The sequence below is a fragment of the Cajanus cajan genome, chromosome 11 (genome assembly GCF_000230855.2).
Source record: "Cajanus cajan strain Asha chromosome 11, NIPB_CcT2T_4, whole genome shotgun sequence".
Lineage (NCBI taxonomy): Eukaryota > Viridiplantae > Streptophyta > Magnoliopsida > Fabales > Fabaceae > Cajanus > Cajanus cajan.
In genome coordinates, this window is record NC_138527.1 from 30,714,720 (window position 1) to 30,733,912 (window position 19,193).

The window sequence follows — 19,193 nt, forward strand, 5'->3', positions numbered from 1 at the left end:
TTGGTATTATTTGATGTATCAGTGGATTAAAATATATTCCGAACTTAGTAATTTATGAATAGAAGATAACCAAAAAAGAATAAGAGACATATTAAAAATATAAATAATTTTTATATATTTGAAAATGTTAATTATTATATTTTTAAATTTATGTACTTTTTTCTTAAATAAGAGATCTTTTTAAATTAAGAAAGTGACAAGATCCATTGTCAATTATTACCTTCTCAATAAAATAAGTGTGATTTTAAATTTTTAATGTAATACTTATTAGTACTGGTTAATCAAATTTCATTGAGTGGCTATAACTTCATACGGAAAGAGTAGATGCATCTTCATAAAAATTGGTAGTTATTTTTTTATCCGCAATAAATTGGTAGTTGAAGTGGTAGCTAATGAATTTATGGCCATTGTCGTGAGTGCTAGTTCAGTTAGTATATATATACTCATCCTTGTCTCATGATCTCATATCAGATCAATCTATATATAGCTACAGTTTGATTTGTTGTTGATATGGGTACCCGTGGAAAGCTTGAGGTAGATATTGATCTCAAGTCTAAACCAGACAAGTTCTGGGAAACCATAAGGAACTCTACTGACATATTCCCTAAGGCCTTCCCAACTGATTACAAAAGCATTGACATTCTTGAGGGTGATGGCAAGGCTGCTGGCTCTATCCGCCATATAACTTATGCTGAAGGTAATTAATAACTATTTATTCTTCTTTCTTTTTACTAAATACAAATTAAATATACTTAAAAATTGTTAATTCAAGTGATTTAGTACTTATACCCTTTAATAAAAGAATTGGAAGATTATGATTAAAGTTATCATTTTAGAGTTTAGGGTCTAGGATATATCTATTTAGTAAACCAAAAATATATTACTTTTCTCTAATTAAGTTTATAATGTTCTAATTCTAGGTCAAGATTGACCCGTTGAACATTTAGATCTGTGATGGGGTGGTTTGTGATTCAGGTTCACCAATTGTGAAATCATCGAAAGAGAAGATTTTGGCTGCAGATGACACAAAGAAGACAGTGTCATACGCTGTGATCGAAGGGGACCTCCTAAAGTATTACGACAAATTCATAGGACACATCACAGTGACACCAAGTGGGGAGGGATCCGAGGTGAAATGGACTGCTGAGTACCACAAGGCTAGCCCTGATGTGCCTGATCCAACTGTCGTCAAAGATTTTGCAGTCAAGAACTTCCTTGAGGTCGATGCCTATGTTCTAGCAAACGCATAGACCCACCATTTGCTACCATATATTTATCATTAAATAATATGGTTCTACCATTTTCTCCTATTTAATATAATGTGCCTTGTCTCCATTAGTGTTCGCCTAATTAAGAATCATGTTTCTCTGTGGTAGTTTCTACCCATTTATTTGAGCATGAATATGATAAATTGAAGCGTTACTACTCGCTCCATTTAACTACTTGCATTTATTAAAACATTATTATAAGTTTAGTTAATAAGTTATTAATTACAATATTATTTTTAGAAAATATTATTATAAATAGAGTAATATTATCTATTGTTATTTTTAATTATTTTTTAAAACTAATGTCTCACATCAAATAAAAGAATTATATAATGTAGAATAATTCTCTAAATTCTAATTATTTATTATAATTAAAATCTCACATCAAATAAAAAAATAACACATAACAATATATATTTATAAAGTTAAACTTAAGATAAAACTTTAATATTTGATTTAAATTTCATAATAACAAATTTGGGAAGCTTTCAACCTTAACAACATTATTAAAATTTAACAAAAAAAAGTCTTGCAGGAACCACTAAGTATAAGTATTTAACTAATAAATATATTAAAACTAATTATCTTTTAAAGTTTAAAAAACTTAACATTATATAAAAATGTTATAAAATACTACATTTATTTTTTAAAAACATGTTATATTAATACATTAAAATATTATTAAAAACTTTTAACAATATACACTATTACAATATTTAATAATATATCACAAAAATTAACATTTATATATAATTCGATAATATTTTTTAAATGTTATAAAAGATATTTTTGTTATATATAGTGTGTGATTCCCTTTCTATGCATATTAATGTCTAACTTTTGAGAATATTAGTTAAACATTAACATATTAATATAACAATCAAAATTTGTATATTAAATCAATACTTTAAATTACACATAAAACTTAAAAATTAATTTATAATCATAAAGCAGTATAAGATAATAATTTATATTTTACATATATATGACTGATTAATGTTTAATAATTAAAAATATTAAGAATCACTATATGAAATATTATATATAGTGACTTACAAAAAATGTCACTATATAGATATAATATATGTAAGTATATATCTATTTGACATATAGCTACATACAATTTTAGTGTTAATTTTGAACAAGATTTAACAATATATATATTTTGTATGTCACTATATCATATCCATATTTTTTAACAATATACCAACATATATTATATTTATTGTGTAGTAAAAGTAATTTTTAGTGACACATATGATATCATTATAGGATATGTGTCACTATACGACAACTTTCTTGTAATCAATTACAAATATCGACAAAGATTTGCAAGTATAAATTGAAATATTCAATCCAATTCAAACTACATTTCATTGAATAAAGAATAATTCAAATCAAATCAAAGTATAAACTACAACTTATTTTAACTTTTGCATCGAATGACTTTTCGACTCCAAATCAATTCCAAATTGGTCCACAAATATATAACCTTGGCCAGTTGAAACAACTTATTAAAATAAGGTAAAATTTAGTGAAATAAGTTGTCAATCAAACAAACTTATTGAAATTAAATTAACTAATAAATTAGTGGATATAAACAACTATTCCACCCCACTAAAAAAAGTGAATATAAACTACTGTGGTCTGTCGAATACAGCCTCAACCTGCCTGTTACGCCACATATTGTAATAAAGGAGCATTATGAGACGATGAACCCAAGTTCTCAATATTGCTCTCCTCTTTGTATTTTCCCCAGACCAGAGCATAAAATCCTACCGAGATTATAGCCGAGCCAATCACACTGCAAACAAAGTCAATACAAAGTATTTATATTCAAAATTTTGACATATACAAGTAATTGTAAATGTGTCATTTCCTCTTGTTAGAGCATGTTAGAAATCTGCATGAATGAACTAGTTATCAAGTGGTTCTTCTCTAGTTTTACATAAAATTGTTACCTTCCAAGGTTGAAATCATCACCAAGAAAGATTGCTCCCATGCAAACGGTGAAGATGATTCCCAAAGGCTTGAACATTGCACAGAACAGAGGTCCGGTTCTGTGGACGCACCATGTGCATAGGGTGTAACGTATCAATGTTGCACCAATTGCCTAATATTCACAATCAAGATATCAAACTAGTATCTGACTTAAGAACCACTTATTTACATAATTGAATTTCAAATTGATAGATGAGAGTGAGACAATAAGGTATATTACCTGATATAAAATGGCAATCAACCCCATGTCCAACTTCAGCTTCCATTCCGTTGGATCACTAACTTTTATTAAGGCAATTACTACAGAAAGAATGGTGGAAAATAAGAGTTGGAAGAACACTATCACTGTTACGCTAGAGTATTTCTTCGCAACCGAAGCCTGGAACATGTAGCACAGGAAAAGAAAAAGAAAAACAAGTGGTTAATAGTATTACGATATTATTGAAAAATCTGATAGTAATTAACCACTTAAAAAATTAATAATCATATTTAATTATATACATATTAACCAAATGGGCGATTTTCATATTTATGATAATCATTACTCTTAAATTAATTACACTCTTAGTCCTTGTATCTAAACTTGTATATAATTTTGGTTCCTTCAATTTTAATTACTCATAATTAACCCTCAGTTTTCTAATTATTTAAATTAAGTCGGTTACAGAGAAATATAAGAAGTAAGACATTTTTTTTTATTTGTATATATATATACACATAATAAGAGACATATCAAATGAAACTCTTCTAAAAAATGTATTAAATTATATTTGAAAAGTCAAGATTAACAGAAAAACGCACATAATTTTCCAGTTTTTGTTTATATCACATGAAGTAATTAATCTAACCTGATAGATGTACCACATGGAAGACACCAAAGAACTGCCAACACAGAAGATCCCTCCCACGACCCAGTTTAGTTGAGGTGAAAATTGAAGTTTGTTAGAAGAGTCTGATACTATTGCAAAGATGGTTGGGCCCTTGTAAAGAATCATAACAAATGCCCCAGCAATTGATACTATTGTTCCCAACACTTTAGCTTGGCTGCTATAATGTGTCCAATGTACTTCTTCCATCCTAATTACATTAAATTGAGATAACACTATATTACAATACTGCAGTTAAAGCTTGGCATAAATTAATTAATCGGGATTCAATTCCTTCGGAATTGCAATTACATCTGAAATGTTGTAGTTCTTGATGTCTGCTCAACAATAGTCAACAGTTTCTTTAATTGCAAAGCAATCACAATAGCAATCTAAATTCATTCAATAAAAGCATAAACAAAGTAAATAAATAGAACTTTGAGAGGTGGTATCCATGCGTGAAGATTTAGAAACATATCTCACAATCCTTCTAAACAGAAAGAAATTAATGACACCAACTTTTGATTTTATGAAGAAAAAAAAAATATTCCTTTTGATTTAGTTAAATTAAGGACCACACTCCCGAATTTGATTTATAGATTGTTCAGAAGTCTCAATCAGCATAGAAAAAAAAAAGAAAAAAAAAAGCGAAACCTGAAAATGAGTGCAAGTACAAAAGTGAAAGCTGGAACGAGGCTAAGCATGGCTGAAGCAAGAGTAGGAGAACTGAGTTCTATGCCAGCATAAGTCATCATATCTCCTGAACTCCTGCACGGTAAAAGAGTCTTTGATTTCACTATCAAGTGTGATTTTTCAAAATTCTGGTGTCAGAGACCACATGCATAAATGAATATACAAGCATAAAAATAAGATCTGATATAAAAAAAGTGTATTATTATAATTGACAAGCAAAGCACCTTAATTAAAAAAATATTGAGGGAAAAACAGAAAATATTGTAAATAACTAGGGTTTATATGGAATACTAACCCAAAGAGTGAAAGCAAAAAGAAGGCGCAAAGTGCTGAGAGTGTGAGAGAAGGACGCTTTGACCTGCTAATGAAAAGGGTTTATACAAAAAAATGTTTGGTTGCATAAATTATATATATATATATAAAAGGAAGAAAGGAAAAGATTATTAAAAAAAAAAAAAAAAAAAAAAGAACCTGTGGAGAAAGAATAGAAAGGGTAGAAGCATGATGGTGGAGAGTGAGTAAGAGTATGCAACCATGACATACTTGTTGATCCCATTAGTGATGGCAACTTTTATCAGCAACATGCTTACACTGTGAGCCAGCATGGCCATAACCATCCCATCACATGGCAGTGAATAATTGTCTGTTCCATACATCCATCTCGCCATTTCTTCTTAACCCTCTCTCTTTCTCTCTCTCCTATGGCTCTCTCTATGTATACTTTACGCTTCTCTTTAGGTTTCGCTTATACAAACTAGCAGAAGAAAAAAAATACTCCCTGCTTCCCTGAGAAGGCTGAGAGAATATATTTAGTTTTTTTAACGGTTATTAAAGGTAATATAGATGTTAAGATTGTGTGCATGAAATATAGTAGTATCTTTTATTGTTAGTGTATTAGTATACAAGTATTAAATAGAGGAAAAAGTGGTGATTCTTATCTGTTAATATTTATTTAAAAAATAGAATAAAAAAATTCATCTTTTTAAGACTTTTGATTATACGTGAAAGAAGTTAAGAGTTATTGAAAAAAATTTAATTTTATAATTTATTTAAGAATTAAATGATATATTAGTTCATCAAATATGGAGATTAAAAAATTGATGGGGCAAATTTTCCAAAGTCAAAATAGGATATGAGCTGAAGTCTCAACCTCCAATGACATTCTTCTTCTTCGTTATTTATTTATTTATGAAAAACCTCCATTAACAATCTTAATCTTGAAGAAGGAGAATAAAAAAATGGTGGCACTACTCTTGACAAAATTGATTTTTGGCAACGTTTAGGATTGTTATTCTGCATGTTTTATTCACAAGGTGGATGTCTAATTCAATCTTGTTTATGAATTGAATTGGTTTGTTTTTTCTAATAAACTCTTTGGTTACGTTTTTTTTTTTCTTTTTTTAATTTTAGAGAAGCAACACAATGTTGTAAGTTCATAGATATAACTAACCATATTATAAATGACTGAAATCACGTTTTTGATTGATTATAATTCCAATGGTTGTTAAATATTATATTTATCGAAATTTACTTTGAAGGTATCATTATTATTTTTTTTATCAATGATGACGATTTTACGAGTTGAGATCATTATTAATTTGTTTTATTTTTATTTGAGGAATTTTCCTTGAATAAGTTAATAAAAGTTAAGATCAAGTGATAACGAAAAAAAAATGAATAAAAAATTCAGAGGTTTTAATTTATTGAAAATTTACTTATATGAATATGAATATTTTGTTTATTAAATGTTTGTTTTTTTTAACAATTATCTATGAAATTTGTTATTAACAAAGTTTTGAAGATCGTGATCCTTGATAAGGGGTGAACAAAAATAATCAAACTGAATGGAATTGGTGGTAAATTTAAATGAATTACATTATATAAAAAATGAATTGTTTGTAAAAAAAAACTATATACTGAACTGTTTAAAAAAAACTAAATTATAAAAAAAAATAAACTATTTTTATGAAAGTGTAAAAATTAAATGTGTCTAACATGTTTTGTCTTAATAGGTTAGCTCGATAATCTAATGGTCTAGGCTTTTGAAAAAAGTGATCAAAAAAAATTATGTCAATTTTTTCAGATTCAACAAGCCAATGAGTTTGTTTGACTCATTGTTTTAATATATTTTTTCTATGAAAAATTTAAATGAAATAGAAAATAAAATAAAGTTTGCGAATGTGTCTCGTCTTGATGGATCAATGATTCAAAATTGTTCAATTCAAAATATCATAATAGTACACTACAGCCTGAATTGTAATTCATTTCAGATTTTTATAATGTAATTCAATTCGATTTAGTTCAATGAAACAAAAAAATAATTCAATTTGCCTAAATTAATATGCAGTTCAGTCTAATTCACATGAACTACTTTTAAGTTAATTATTATTTTTATAAGTTATGTTCATTTTATTTTTTTCCACTCATATCCTTGATTTTTGCATAAAATTACGATAATTGTGATGTTTGTATTTTATTATTGATAATAACTAGTGCGGTCGAGACATTTTATACCGCTATATTTTTATTTAAATAAAAGATAAATATATTATAATTAAAATAAAAGATAAACAATAAATAACGAACATAGAAGATAAACGATAAATGACTAAAAGTATAAAGATAAGATGTTATAAGATGAAAAGTAATAGCTTATTATTGTTAAAGAGGAAGAATCGTGGTGGTTTATGATGATAGGATACCAATGAGTGAAAACTAAAATTTAAATTAAGATTATTTTTAGAGTTAAATAGAGTGAAAGGAATAGATGACTATGATATTAAAACATAAAAATTGACTATTAAAAAGTGAAAATCAAAACTCTATCTCTTTTATATATTGTTATAAATAATTAAGAAGTTATAGTATTTATATTATTTTTTCATTTGATCCAACAAAATCTTCTTGAAAAGTTTGTTGTTGCATTTATTTATTTATTTATTTATGAAAAAACCAAAAATCATTTGAAATAAAAGATGAAGATGAGAGAATAATGTTAAGTCAAAAGATAATCTTAAATCCTTCAAGTTTTTAAATTTTAATGATAATAAACATATTATTTTTTTAAGAGAAAATATTTTTTTTTGTGAAATATTGATCAAAAGAAATATAAGACGCAATTTGTTAGAGAGACAATGTGTCATTAGACAAAACATACAATTTATCTTTATAAAATCTTATATGCTTATTATTTATAACGACTTATGACTACTTTTTGTGTGTCTAGATAATTCCTTAATAGATCAAATTAAGAAAGTTCTTAGAAACTTACAAATTTATTAAAGAGAATAAAGACATGTTTTGCGTTAGAATCAAGGACAAACAGATCCATGAAATCACGAAGAAAGTCAGTAAAAGTTGATGTAGAACCTGACAACTTGCTTCTCGCTAACACATGCTACAGATAGTTTGTCTCCTTGATCAAATGAGAAGTGACATATTGGTGAAACACAGTTAATGCATTAACAAACACTTATCACCTCAAGTAACCTATAACGAAGACAGATGAATCAAGCTTGTGAGAAATCCTCCTCCAGATCTTGCAACAATCATCTTCATCCGGACTACTATATAAGAAACTTAAAAAAAAAGACACTTTTTGCAAGCTTTTGTACTAAACATATTCAAATTATTTCTATAAAACTCCTTGTACTTAATTTGTTGTATCATATCTTGATAGAAAGATGAAACAATTTTGTAAACCTATAGGGTTTGAGCTTAAAGAGACTTGTCTATAAAAGGATACTTGTTGTTTTGAGCTTGGAGAGACTTGACTGTAAAAGAATACTCGATGTTGAAGATTGGAAAGACAAATCAAAAAATACGTAAGTTTGAGGCAGAAATGGCTTGTTGAAAAAAATATTTGTATCTTGTTTAAGATAATGAAACTCAATCTATTTAACTTGAAAACTAGACGTAGTCTTGGTGGTTGAGATAAAGCAATACAAAAATATCATATTTTTTTGTCTACTTTCTCTTCAACACTCTTTACTGTTAGTATTACTACTTCACTACTTAAAAAAGCATGAATTTTTTATTGACATTATTCAACTAGCTAACATCATCTCATTGGCACCCGACATCGTCTAGGTAAAGAGCGTCAACCTTTATCATGCTTGCCACCACCCAATTCGAGGGCTAGCCTAAACAATTCAGAGACTTTTCAAGACTTTTAAATCTAATGTCATTCAAACCATGTCTAATGCCATCTCAATCCGAGACGAATTTCCCTCCTCAAGTCTGATACCATCGATCCTATGCTAAACATACCAAGACAAAAACTTCTGGTCAAAACTACACTTGATGTTATAAAGGTGTGTATAACATGACAACAAAAATATGTGAATATAGATCATGCAAATTGTTCCAAGCACTTGAAACTCAAAAAACAAACCAAATCCTCAAAAACTCAGAAAACTCCATACTTGCAACAAATCCTTAACTCCAACAATTCTAGATCACCACTTTGAGGATCAACAAAAGCCTCTCACGCCTATGAGGAATATAGAAAGAAGAGAAGAAGTATTAGGGCTCCAAAGCTTATCACTTTACTCTCTCTCTCTCTAAGGTCTCTAAAAAGTTGAGTTTATGAAACTTAAATTTTAGAAGAAACCTTATATACCACCTCTTCTTAGAATTAATTGAACATGTGGTCATAGATCCTCGTAACGTACTTAACTCAACCTACTAGGTACAATATTACAAATTAATAATAATAAAATAATATTATCATAAATATTTAAAATATCATAAATATATTTAAAATATAACTAATAATATTGATTAATATTTATAATATACAAAATAAATTAAAATAAAATTATTAACAAATATATGTAATACTAATAAAATATATAAACATATTATTACTATACTAATAATGCAATAATAGTCTAAAATCTAAGCAATAGAAAAATAATATTAAAAAATAAAATAAAAAACTTTATAAAAATAATAAAATAATTTCATTAAAATTAAAAATATTACAAAATGAGAGATATTTATACCGTGCAATCACGGACAAAGTCTAGCTGATATTTTAAGTAAAAAAATTAAGCCTTAAGAGTTCAAATTTATTAATATCCTAAATTTATGGTTAATCCAAAATATATTTTTATCCATCAAATAAAATTAAAAGATATTTAAAAATATGATAAAATTTCCATTATTATCATTTATAAACTATTTAGCAGATAATTTTAACGAAGACCTGTAATTCAAGAACCTTTCAAGTTTCAACTACCAATTTCAAGTTTCATCTACCAACTATTTTTTCAAACTACCAAATATCTTTTGAACTAGTTTTGCCAGTGTTATCCACATACATGTCAAGTACTATTGAACCTCCCCGTTACGCCGTATTTTGTAATAAAGGAGCATTATGGCACGATGACTCCAAATTTTCATTGTTGTTCTCTCCTCTCGATTTTCCCCACAGAACAGTGTAAAATCCTGCCACGATTATAACCGCACCGATCAAACTGCAAACAAGTCATTTCAAACATTTATCACCAAATTCATTCATTATTTTGACAGAAACGAATTGAAGAGACTTGGTATAATTTTGACATCCGACACAAGTAATCGTGTCATTTCATGCAGAAGTGTCATGAATGAACTAGTTGTTAAGTGGTTTTCTAGTTTTAAAATTTTACCTTCCAAGGCCGAAATCATCCCCAAGAAAGATTACACCCATGAAAACGGTGAAGATGATTCCCACAGGCTTGAACATTGCACAAAACAAAGGTCCAGCTCTAAAGACGCACCACGTGCACAGCATGTAACGTATCAATGTTGCACCTATTGCCTATTCACAAATCACAAATCAACATCAAAACCTTTTAATATATGTTTTGTCTATAAATATAATCTACATATTATTTTAAAACTGATAACCAATAAATAAACTTGTAACTGTAATAAGTAGCACAAGTACTAAATTGGGGTGACAGCAAAAAAAAAAAAATCATGTCTAAGTTTGAACGCAAAAGCATCAAGTATATCAAGTAGATTTGGAAAGTGTAATATGGGAGGGAACGTATTTTTGGTTACCATTTAATTTTTTTGTAATTACATTATTGGTGCAAATGTTAATAATTAATATTTGTTAGAAAATTTACTAATTACATTTATTGTAATAAAATTTCTTAATTCAGTGATTGTAAGAGTTGTTCTAGGATATAAAGATCGATTTAATATTCTCAGATTCAATTTTATATGTTAAAATAATATCTGGTAAAAAAAATATTAACAACTTGTTAGTGTTATCCTAATACTTTGTAAACTTAACAGGTTTGATTATTGCACTTTCAAGCTTTTCTTTGTTAAATATTTGTCAACCGGTTCCTTTTCATCACTTTTCAACCCTGCAATTTTCAAATTGACAGATGAGACAAATAAGTATTACCTGATATACGATACCAATCAACTCCATATCCAACTTCACCCGCCATTCTCTTGGATCTCTGACTGCAATTAAGGCAAATACTGTGCACTGAACGGTTGAAAATAAGATTTGGAAGAAGACTATGACTGTTACAGCAGGGTATTTCTTTACAACCGAAGCCTGAAGGTTTGGATTAATTACACTTTTAGTCCTTGAATATCTTAGCCTTTACATGATTATTCCTTGAATATCTTAGCAAGTAATTAACCCAACCTGATATATGTACCACATGGAAGACGCTAAAGAATCGCCAACACAGAAGATCCCTCCCATGATCCAGTTTAATTGTGGTGAAAATTGAAGTTTGTTAGAAGAGTCTGACAAATGTGTCTTCAAGATGGTTGGGCCCTTGTAAAGTATCATAATAAATGCTCCAGCAATTGATACTATTGTTCCCAACACTTTAGCTTGACTGCTATAATGTGTCCAATGTACTACTTCCATCCTAAATATATCATTAAATTGAGAGAATACTAGTTTACAATACTGTAATTAAAGGTTCAACAGTGCTATGTAGTACCAACTGGATGAATTCAAAATATGTGTCTAAATGTTATTGGCTGAATGTTGAATTCCAAAAAATAAAAATATCTTTAACAGAAAACAAACGGGGTTGCAGTGATAAGAGTTTTGTATATGTACGAATACATAAAGAATAGTATTTTCCTTAGAAGGTTGCAATAAATTAAGTGCAATTAAAAGTTTGGTATAAATTAAGTGTATTAAAAGTTTGGCATACATCAAGGGTTGTTCATATTATTTAACTGAGATTCAATTTCTTTTGAATTGCAATTACAACTGTAATATTGTTGCTTTGGAGATCTCTTCAATCATATTTACAACCACAATAGTTCAACAATTGTCCACAATTTCTCTAATTGCAATGCAATCTAAAAGAAACATAAGCAAAGTATAGAAATTGAAATACCCTTTGTGTTTTAGGCAAAATCTGACAATTCTTCAAAATAAAAGGAATTTAATAAAGACATCAACTGTTGGTTTTATGAAGAAAAATATTTCCTTCTGGTTTGCTAAAAGATTAAGCACCAAACTCCCAAATTGCAAAGAAAAAAGCATCCTCGAGGTCCTATAATAAAAAAAAATGACCTGAAAATGACAGCAAGTACGAAAGTGAAAGCTGGAATGAGATTAAGCGTGGCTGAGGCAAGAGTAGCCGAGCTGAGATCTATGCCAATATATGCCATTATCTGTCCTAAACTCCTGCACAGTAAAATAATTAACTAAATATATATAACAAATTCCATACTTCTCAGATCAACGACCACATGAAGGTTTAATTATTATTATAATTGACAAGCAATGCATACTAATTTATTAAAATAATTGAGGGAAAAAACAAAATATTATAATTAACTAGCAAGTGCATATGGAAGCATAATAATAGTGAGAAAAGTAGTACTAACCCAAAGAGTGCAAGCAAAAAGAAGGAGCAAAGTACAGAGAATGTGAGAGGAGGACGCTCTGAGCTGCTAATAAAAAGGGATATTATACAAATATGTTTGTTCTTTGAAACAAGGTATATATATATATTTCCTTCAAAAGGAAGAAAGAAAGAGAACCTGTGGAGAAAGAATAGAAAGGGAAGAAGCAAGATGGTGGATAGTGCCATAGAGTAAACAACCATGACATATTTGTTGATCCCATCAGCCATGGCAACTTGGATTACCACATTGCTTCCACTTTGAGCCATCATAGCCACCACCATTCCCACAAATGGCAATAATTTGCTCCAACCATTCACCCATCCCACCATTTCTTTCTAACCTTTTCTCTGCCTTTTATTTCTGTGTTTTATTTTTTCTCACCCTCACATGTCACATTTGAATAACACATGGTCTTATTTCATTTTGAAAAGGATAATACATATAGGGAAACACCCCAAAGAATGTCCTTTCTTTTTCAGCCTACCCCACTCTAATTTTGATGCCTCGCCAAACAAGGTGATGATGTGCATATACACTCCAAACCTTTAATTATGAACCAATAAGAAAAAGAAAAAGAATCCAACTCTTTTAAATAAAGAAAAAGGATAATATTATATATACACGAGTAATAAAACATAGACGTTGTAAAGTTTTTTTTTTTAATCAATTAAGTTACAAATTTCTTTACAAGTAAAAATAAAATTAATAATATAAATGTTTAAGTTGAGCAGAAGGTATGTTAAACTCAAGACAGTAATACAATTGTCATCATACCAGAAAAATATGAACCAGAAAAACTGCAATTTGATCATGAAATTGAACTAGGGTTTCACTTGCTCACATTTACCAAAAGTTATACACAGCTAGAAAAGTGTCATTTTTTTGTAAATTTTTCTGCAAAAAAATATTTGCAGAAATTTTTCACAAATTTTCTTGCAATAATAATTTCACAATTTTTTTTTACAAATTTATTTACAAAAAGTAATTTACAGATACTTCTTATAAATTTTTTTATGAAAAATAATCTACAAGATTTTTTTGCAAATTTTGCCATAATTTTAATGATCATAGAAAAAAAAATTCATGGTAGAAATTTACAAAAAATATTGTAAGAATTTTATTTTATTTCTTGCAAATTTTTTTGCAAAAATAAATTCGCAAGTAATGTTTACTAAAAGGTAGAAAAACTTTGCAGGTAATTTTTCTTGTAGACTTTCCTGCCAATTTTAATTCATAGGAAAAATTAAAAAAAATATTTAAATTTATAAATTTAATATTTTAGAAAAACTTCAAGCCCCACATCAATTGAAAATAAAATAATTAAAAAGTATATAAGCTGGAGCAACACTTACCGTTAAATGTTAAGCTTATAATCTACGATCTTAGAATTTAAGAGATTATATATCATATGTTATAAGTGTGAAAATACTTCAGATAAATTTATTATGAATATTTAAAAATTAAAGAATTATTCATATAATTTATAGTAATTTCTTTATAAAAAAATATTCTCTCAAAATTTCACAAGAAACTTTTAGATAAAATTTGTAGAAAGGCTTGAACCTTCGACCTTGTGGTTAACAGCCACACGCTGTAACCAACTGAGCTACTCCAGCTTATACGTAATACTGTTTAATTTACGTAATTCAAATAAAAAAGGGTGTTAATTAATAAAATAATTTCTCACAGTTCAGCATAAATTTCTACCATATTATAACCCACCAACCAAACTGCAAACCAAATATTTATCATCGTTAATGTAATAATAAACACAAGTAATAGTTTATATTAATAATGATGGATGTAGCATACGATAGATATTTTTAGGAGTGTCAGACATGACAGTTGATTCACATCGATGAATAAGAAAAAGTTGATTTCCATCGACCAGTCAAAATCAAAAAGACTTTCTATCGGTTTTAGTTTGAAAAATTAGTCATCACATTAAACATGAGTTTATATTATTTTTTATATTGTTTTAATTTAATTTAATATTTTATATACATTTATATATTAAATACAAATTTTTATATCGGGTGATAATATTTTTAAGAATTTTTTTAGCAAGAGATTTATAAGTTGTTTTTTTATATATAATTTAATTTTTATTTATCAAAATTATTTATGAATAAAATTTAATTAATATTTTAAAAAAATATTATATTATAAAATAAATTATTTATCATAAATTTAAAATATGATTTACATATTTAAAGATATCTTATTATACAAGTTTTAAATATGATTTATATATTCATATTTATATATATAATTTATTATAAATTTTAGTTATATGTATAAATTTATTATAAAATACTAGTATTTCTTAAAATTTCAATTTTTAAAATTATATATTAAATACATTTTTAAACTTAATAAAAATGTTTATCTAATTAATATAATATAATTTTATATTGGTATTATTTATTTTAAAATATGTACTATAAAATATACTTTCATTTTTAGTTGTATACTTCTCTAATTTTATAATTTAATTTTACATTGTCTCGAACAAATTGAATTTACCCATTTTTATTTCAAATTTTATGAGATGATATTCAAATTTATAAAATTGTCTCTATGAATACTTCATAGATAAAGATGTAGGTAAGCCATGTCCACAGGGTAGGATATTTTCTTTAGGAAATAACAAGGGTCGAGGGCATAGAAGGAACTTGAATTATTATATATATATATATATATATATATATATATATATATATATATATATATATATATATATATATATATATATATATATATATATGGGTTTATGAAGTTTAATATACTTAAATGCATGTTTGGATTCTTGTTATACATTTATGTTTTAATAATTTTTCAAGTACTAAAAATAATAAATAGTTATTTCTAGGCATGACAATCAAATTCATTCTCATATATATTTGTTCGAACCCACCCTAATTTAGATGAAAAAATAATCTGTGTTTGTGGATGAAAATTCAAACAAGCACTGAGCCGAAAGTAATGATACTTGTAGTCCATCCACGTACAAATCTTGAGTGCTCCGAAGAATAATAGCATGCAAAGCCACTAGCTATGGGACCAGCTCACCATGGCAATGTCAATTACTAAAGGAATAAAATATAAAGTGAAATAAAATATGTAGTTGAATAAAGCATAAATTATTGAACAAAGGTAAAAATGAAACAAAAAGATATATTGGTCCATAAAAGACAAATTTTGAGAACGGAATAATAAATTGGAGTGATTAGATTCAAATACATAAAAATAGAGAGACAAAATACAAGAGCTCTATATACATATTTATATTGAAAAATTCTAGATCCTCCAAAATTATCCTCCGAAATATATTCCGAACCTTAAAAAAAAAAAGTTTTAACTATAAAATAATAAATAAAATAATTATTATATATTAAATTTATTAAAAAATATTAATATTTTAAGATTCAAACGCTGTTTCGGTTAAAGCATTTCTCATTTATATTTTTGCCAAAATTAGAAGGTGCATTTGTTCTCCCTCAGTACTACATGGTTCCACCACAGGATACATGTCCCTTTTTTTGACCCGACCCATGCGTACACCACACTTGGAGTCGACATCACAAGAATTGCCTAAAAAAACCAGAAAAATAAGTTATGGGGTCCTAATTGTATTAAATTATTAGTTATATAATTATACGTTAAGGATCACAATAAAGCATGTGGGGTGGTTCGATGGCTCCCTGTTCCAATTGCGTTGAATAAATATTTGTTACATATATTCATCTGAGATTAGTATGGATATATCAGTACATACTAGTGAATTATATATATATATATATATATATATATATATATTTGTGAATTTATTTTAAAATAAAAAATTGAAAAATAATTTCAAAATTTGTAATTGAGGTTAATTTTATTAAAATATTGAAGATAAACCGTTAACGTTAATTTTTTTTAAAAAAATTAATATTAATTTGATTGAAATATTGAAAATAATTAAAAAAAATACAAGATAAATAATACTATAAAATATGTCTAAATAAAAGACTAAATTAACCCCAAGCGTGTGGTCAGTAATAGGGGTTGATTCACGCTTAAACAAGGTCAGGGGTTCGAATCCTGCCTTGTGTATGCAGCTGCGTTAAATTTTGGGGCCAGCTATCCCACCTTTTGAGGTGTCTCCAACAGCGAGGAGATTAGTCACTGTTATTAGCGATGGATACTCCAGGGACGAATACAAAAAATAAATAAAAGACTAAATTCAAAAATTTAAAATAATAATGAATATAATAAACAGGAAGATTTAAAATTATTTATTATATATATATATATATATAACCGTATTTTAAAACACCTTCCAAAGATAAGTGTTCAAATTTAGAATTAGAATATTTTCTTTTTCAATTTTGTTATTAGAATTTGGGTTTGATTTCGCGATTTTAATTAATCAGAAGTTGTGTAATATTACGACACCTCAACATAAGTTGTGTAAACTTGTAAGTAATTAATTAAATTGAGGTTGTGATTTAAATAATTTAATTTTGCTATGTTATGCCAATTTTTTTTTTTTTTTTATAATCATAGTATAAAATATATCAATTTTATCAAATTGTCAAAGAACTTCATTGATAATCTTTATCTAATCACATTTTTTTACCTAAAAAAATGAATTCAAAATCTTATATAAAAAAGTCCAATCTAATATTATTTAAAATAATAACTTGTTGATTAACCAACTTTTATTTATTTAAAATTTTATGACATTGAAGTTGTGATTGTATTCGCAACTTTTGTTTTATTAATTTTATTGATATTTATATGAACATAAATAATAATGGGAATTAACTATCTTCCTTCATTTCAGATTTCTTATGGTTGTTTCGTTTGTTTGTTTGTTTTTTTTTTTTTTTTTTGAGAACTATGCACAAGAATATGAAGGCAAAGGCAAATGCAGTATCGCATGATCAAGAGGATAGAGATGACATGTGGTTAGTAGGGGTGTAAGTAGATATGGGTATCTGTGAATCTAAACTTACTCAAATTAACCCAATCAATTCAAACAAGATTTTTTTAATATTCAAATCAAATCCAACTCAAATCTAATCAAAACTCGATACTGTACGGATTAGGCAACAAATTTTGTGTTCTTAACTCGACCCAACCCAATCATATATATAATAATAATAATAATAATAATAATAATAATAATAATAATAATAATAATAATAATAGTATTTGAATGATCATTATTGTTTAAGATAATACTCACTGTTACTCTTACTGAATAATAAATTTTGTGTTTTTAGGTTAATAGTATTGTAACAATATAATATATTTATTTTATATTAATTAATATTGATTTTTTGAGTTGATAATAATGTAACAAATTAATAAATTTATTTTAGAATTTAATTTGTATTATTGTTTGCTTTATAAGTTGATAATATTAAATTTGCAACTATGTATCAAATGATTTATATCTATTTTAAAATATTTAAATTTTTATAATAAAATAAATATAATTATATTGACATGATTAATCCAATTCAACCCAATTCGTTTGTGATTGGGTTGAGTTGGATTGAATTTTTAAAATAAATTACATAAATCTAATCCTATCTAACCCGTTAAATTTTACTTAGATTAGATAACAAATTTATCTAAATTCAACTCAACTCAGCCCACTTACATCCTTAGAACTTGGATAATGGAAGTAGTAAGCAACAAGATATATGTTCGGTGACAAAAATTTATATTGCCAATAAAGTAGAATTCTAGAATCTCCGAACATAATTTCTAACAAAATTTTAACAGATAAACTTTTATTCTCGAGACTCATATATGTAGTGTTTGATACATGCAGAAAATATTAGTTTTCTACTTTATTTTTTTATTTTAAAATATTATTTTTAATAAAAAATATCATATTATTTTTATTTATTTATTTAATCAATAAAAGTTTAATTCTTAGAAATTACGAATCATGATTCACAAAAATTGTAATATTTTTTATTATAAGAGTAAAAAAAAAAAAAGGGCAAAAGGATATGTTCAACTGGAAATACAATATGAACCAAAAAGGGGTTGAAGTCCACATCAAAATAAGTGAATAAAACCGCTAGAGGAAGGGCTTGAACCTTCGACCTTGTGGTTAACAGCCACACGCTCTAACCAACTGAGCTACTCCAGCTTATACCTTCTGAAATTTACTTTTCTTTAGTTCGAAATAAGAAATATAAAAAAGGTGTTGATGAGTATCTTGTGTTTGAACATTTTCCCATTGTTCAATATTGAACCTCTTTTTTCGCCCTGTTTTGTAATAAAAGGAGCATTATGGCGATGAGTCCATGTTCTCAATCCTGTTCTCCTCTCTGGATTTTCCCCACAATACAGTGTAAAATCCTACCATGACTATAACCACACCAATCAAACTGCAAATAACTCATTACAAACATTTATCATGTCAATGTAATATTAAACCAAATTCATTAATTATTTTGACAGA

The 19,193-nt window shown here is 27.0% G+C and overlaps 3 protein-coding genes and 1 non-coding gene across 8 annotated transcripts; 1 reads left to right on the forward strand and 3 right to left on the reverse strand.

Moving 5' to 3' along the window:
* Window positions 1-449: 449 nt before the first annotated feature.
* On the forward strand, window positions 450-1,422 carry MLP423 (MLP-like protein 423). The gene is made up of 2 exons (XM_020360572.2): window positions 450-697; window positions 976-1,422. Exons 1-2 carry the CDS (start codon window positions 511-513, stop codon window positions 1,248-1,250), a joined length of 462 nt encoding a protein of 153 aa, XP_020216161.1. The 5' UTR covers window positions 450-510; the 3' UTR covers window positions 1,251-1,422.
* Window positions 1,423-2,610: 1,188 nt separating this feature from the next.
* LOC109799914 (WAT1-related protein At5g40240) lies at window positions 2,611-5,650 on the reverse strand. 2 transcript variants are annotated; one of them, XM_029271671.2, is made up of 7 exons: window positions 5,300-5,650; window positions 5,124-5,189; window positions 4,790-4,903; window positions 4,118-4,346; window positions 3,490-3,648; window positions 3,230-3,381; window positions 2,611-3,072 (listed from the first exon to the last, which is right to left on the reverse strand). In XM_029271671.2, the coding sequence occupies exons 1-7, from the start codon at window positions 5,494-5,496 to the stop codon at window positions 2,943-2,945; spliced, it is 1,047 nt and encodes a 348-aa protein (XP_029127504.1). In that variant the 5' UTR covers window positions 5,497-5,650; the 3' UTR covers window positions 2,611-2,942. The 2 variants fall into 2 exon arrangements, with proteins under 2 accessions (XP_029127504.1, XP_020216159.1); XM_020360570.3 differs by having other exon boundaries at window positions 5,124-5,186; window positions 5,300-5,646.
* A 2,434-nt stretch (window positions 5,651-8,084) lies between these two features.
* Window positions 8,085-13,126, reverse strand: LOC109800829 (WAT1-related protein At3g28050). Of its 4 annotated transcripts, none has more exons than XM_029271670.2 (7): window positions 12,698-13,126; window positions 12,381-12,494; window positions 11,487-11,718; window positions 11,235-11,393; window positions 10,483-10,634; window positions 10,153-10,308; window positions 8,085-9,087 (listed from the first exon to the last, which is right to left on the reverse strand). In XM_029271670.2, the coding sequence occupies exons 1-6, from the start codon at window positions 13,045-13,047 to the stop codon at window positions 10,179-10,181; spliced, it is 1,137 nt and encodes a 378-aa protein (XP_029127503.1). In that variant the 5' UTR covers window positions 13,048-13,126; the 3' UTR covers window positions 8,085-9,087; window positions 10,153-10,178. The 4 variants fall into 4 exon arrangements, with proteins under 4 accessions (XP_029127503.1, XP_029127502.1, XP_020217313.1 ...); XM_029271669.2 differs by lacking the exon at window positions 8,085-9,087 and adding an exon at window positions 9,149-9,320 and having other exon boundaries at window positions 12,698-13,125; XM_020361724.3 differs by lacking the exon at window positions 8,085-9,087 and having other exon boundaries at window positions 10,044-10,308; window positions 12,698-12,760; window positions 12,854-13,124.
* Window positions 13,127-18,804: 5,678 nt separating this feature from the next.
* On the reverse strand, window positions 18,805-18,878 carry TRNAN-GUU (transfer RNA asparagine (anticodon GUU)). The gene has a single exon. It is a non-coding gene; the product is annotated as a tRNA-Asn (tRNA).
* Window positions 18,879-19,193: the final 315 nt, after the last annotated feature.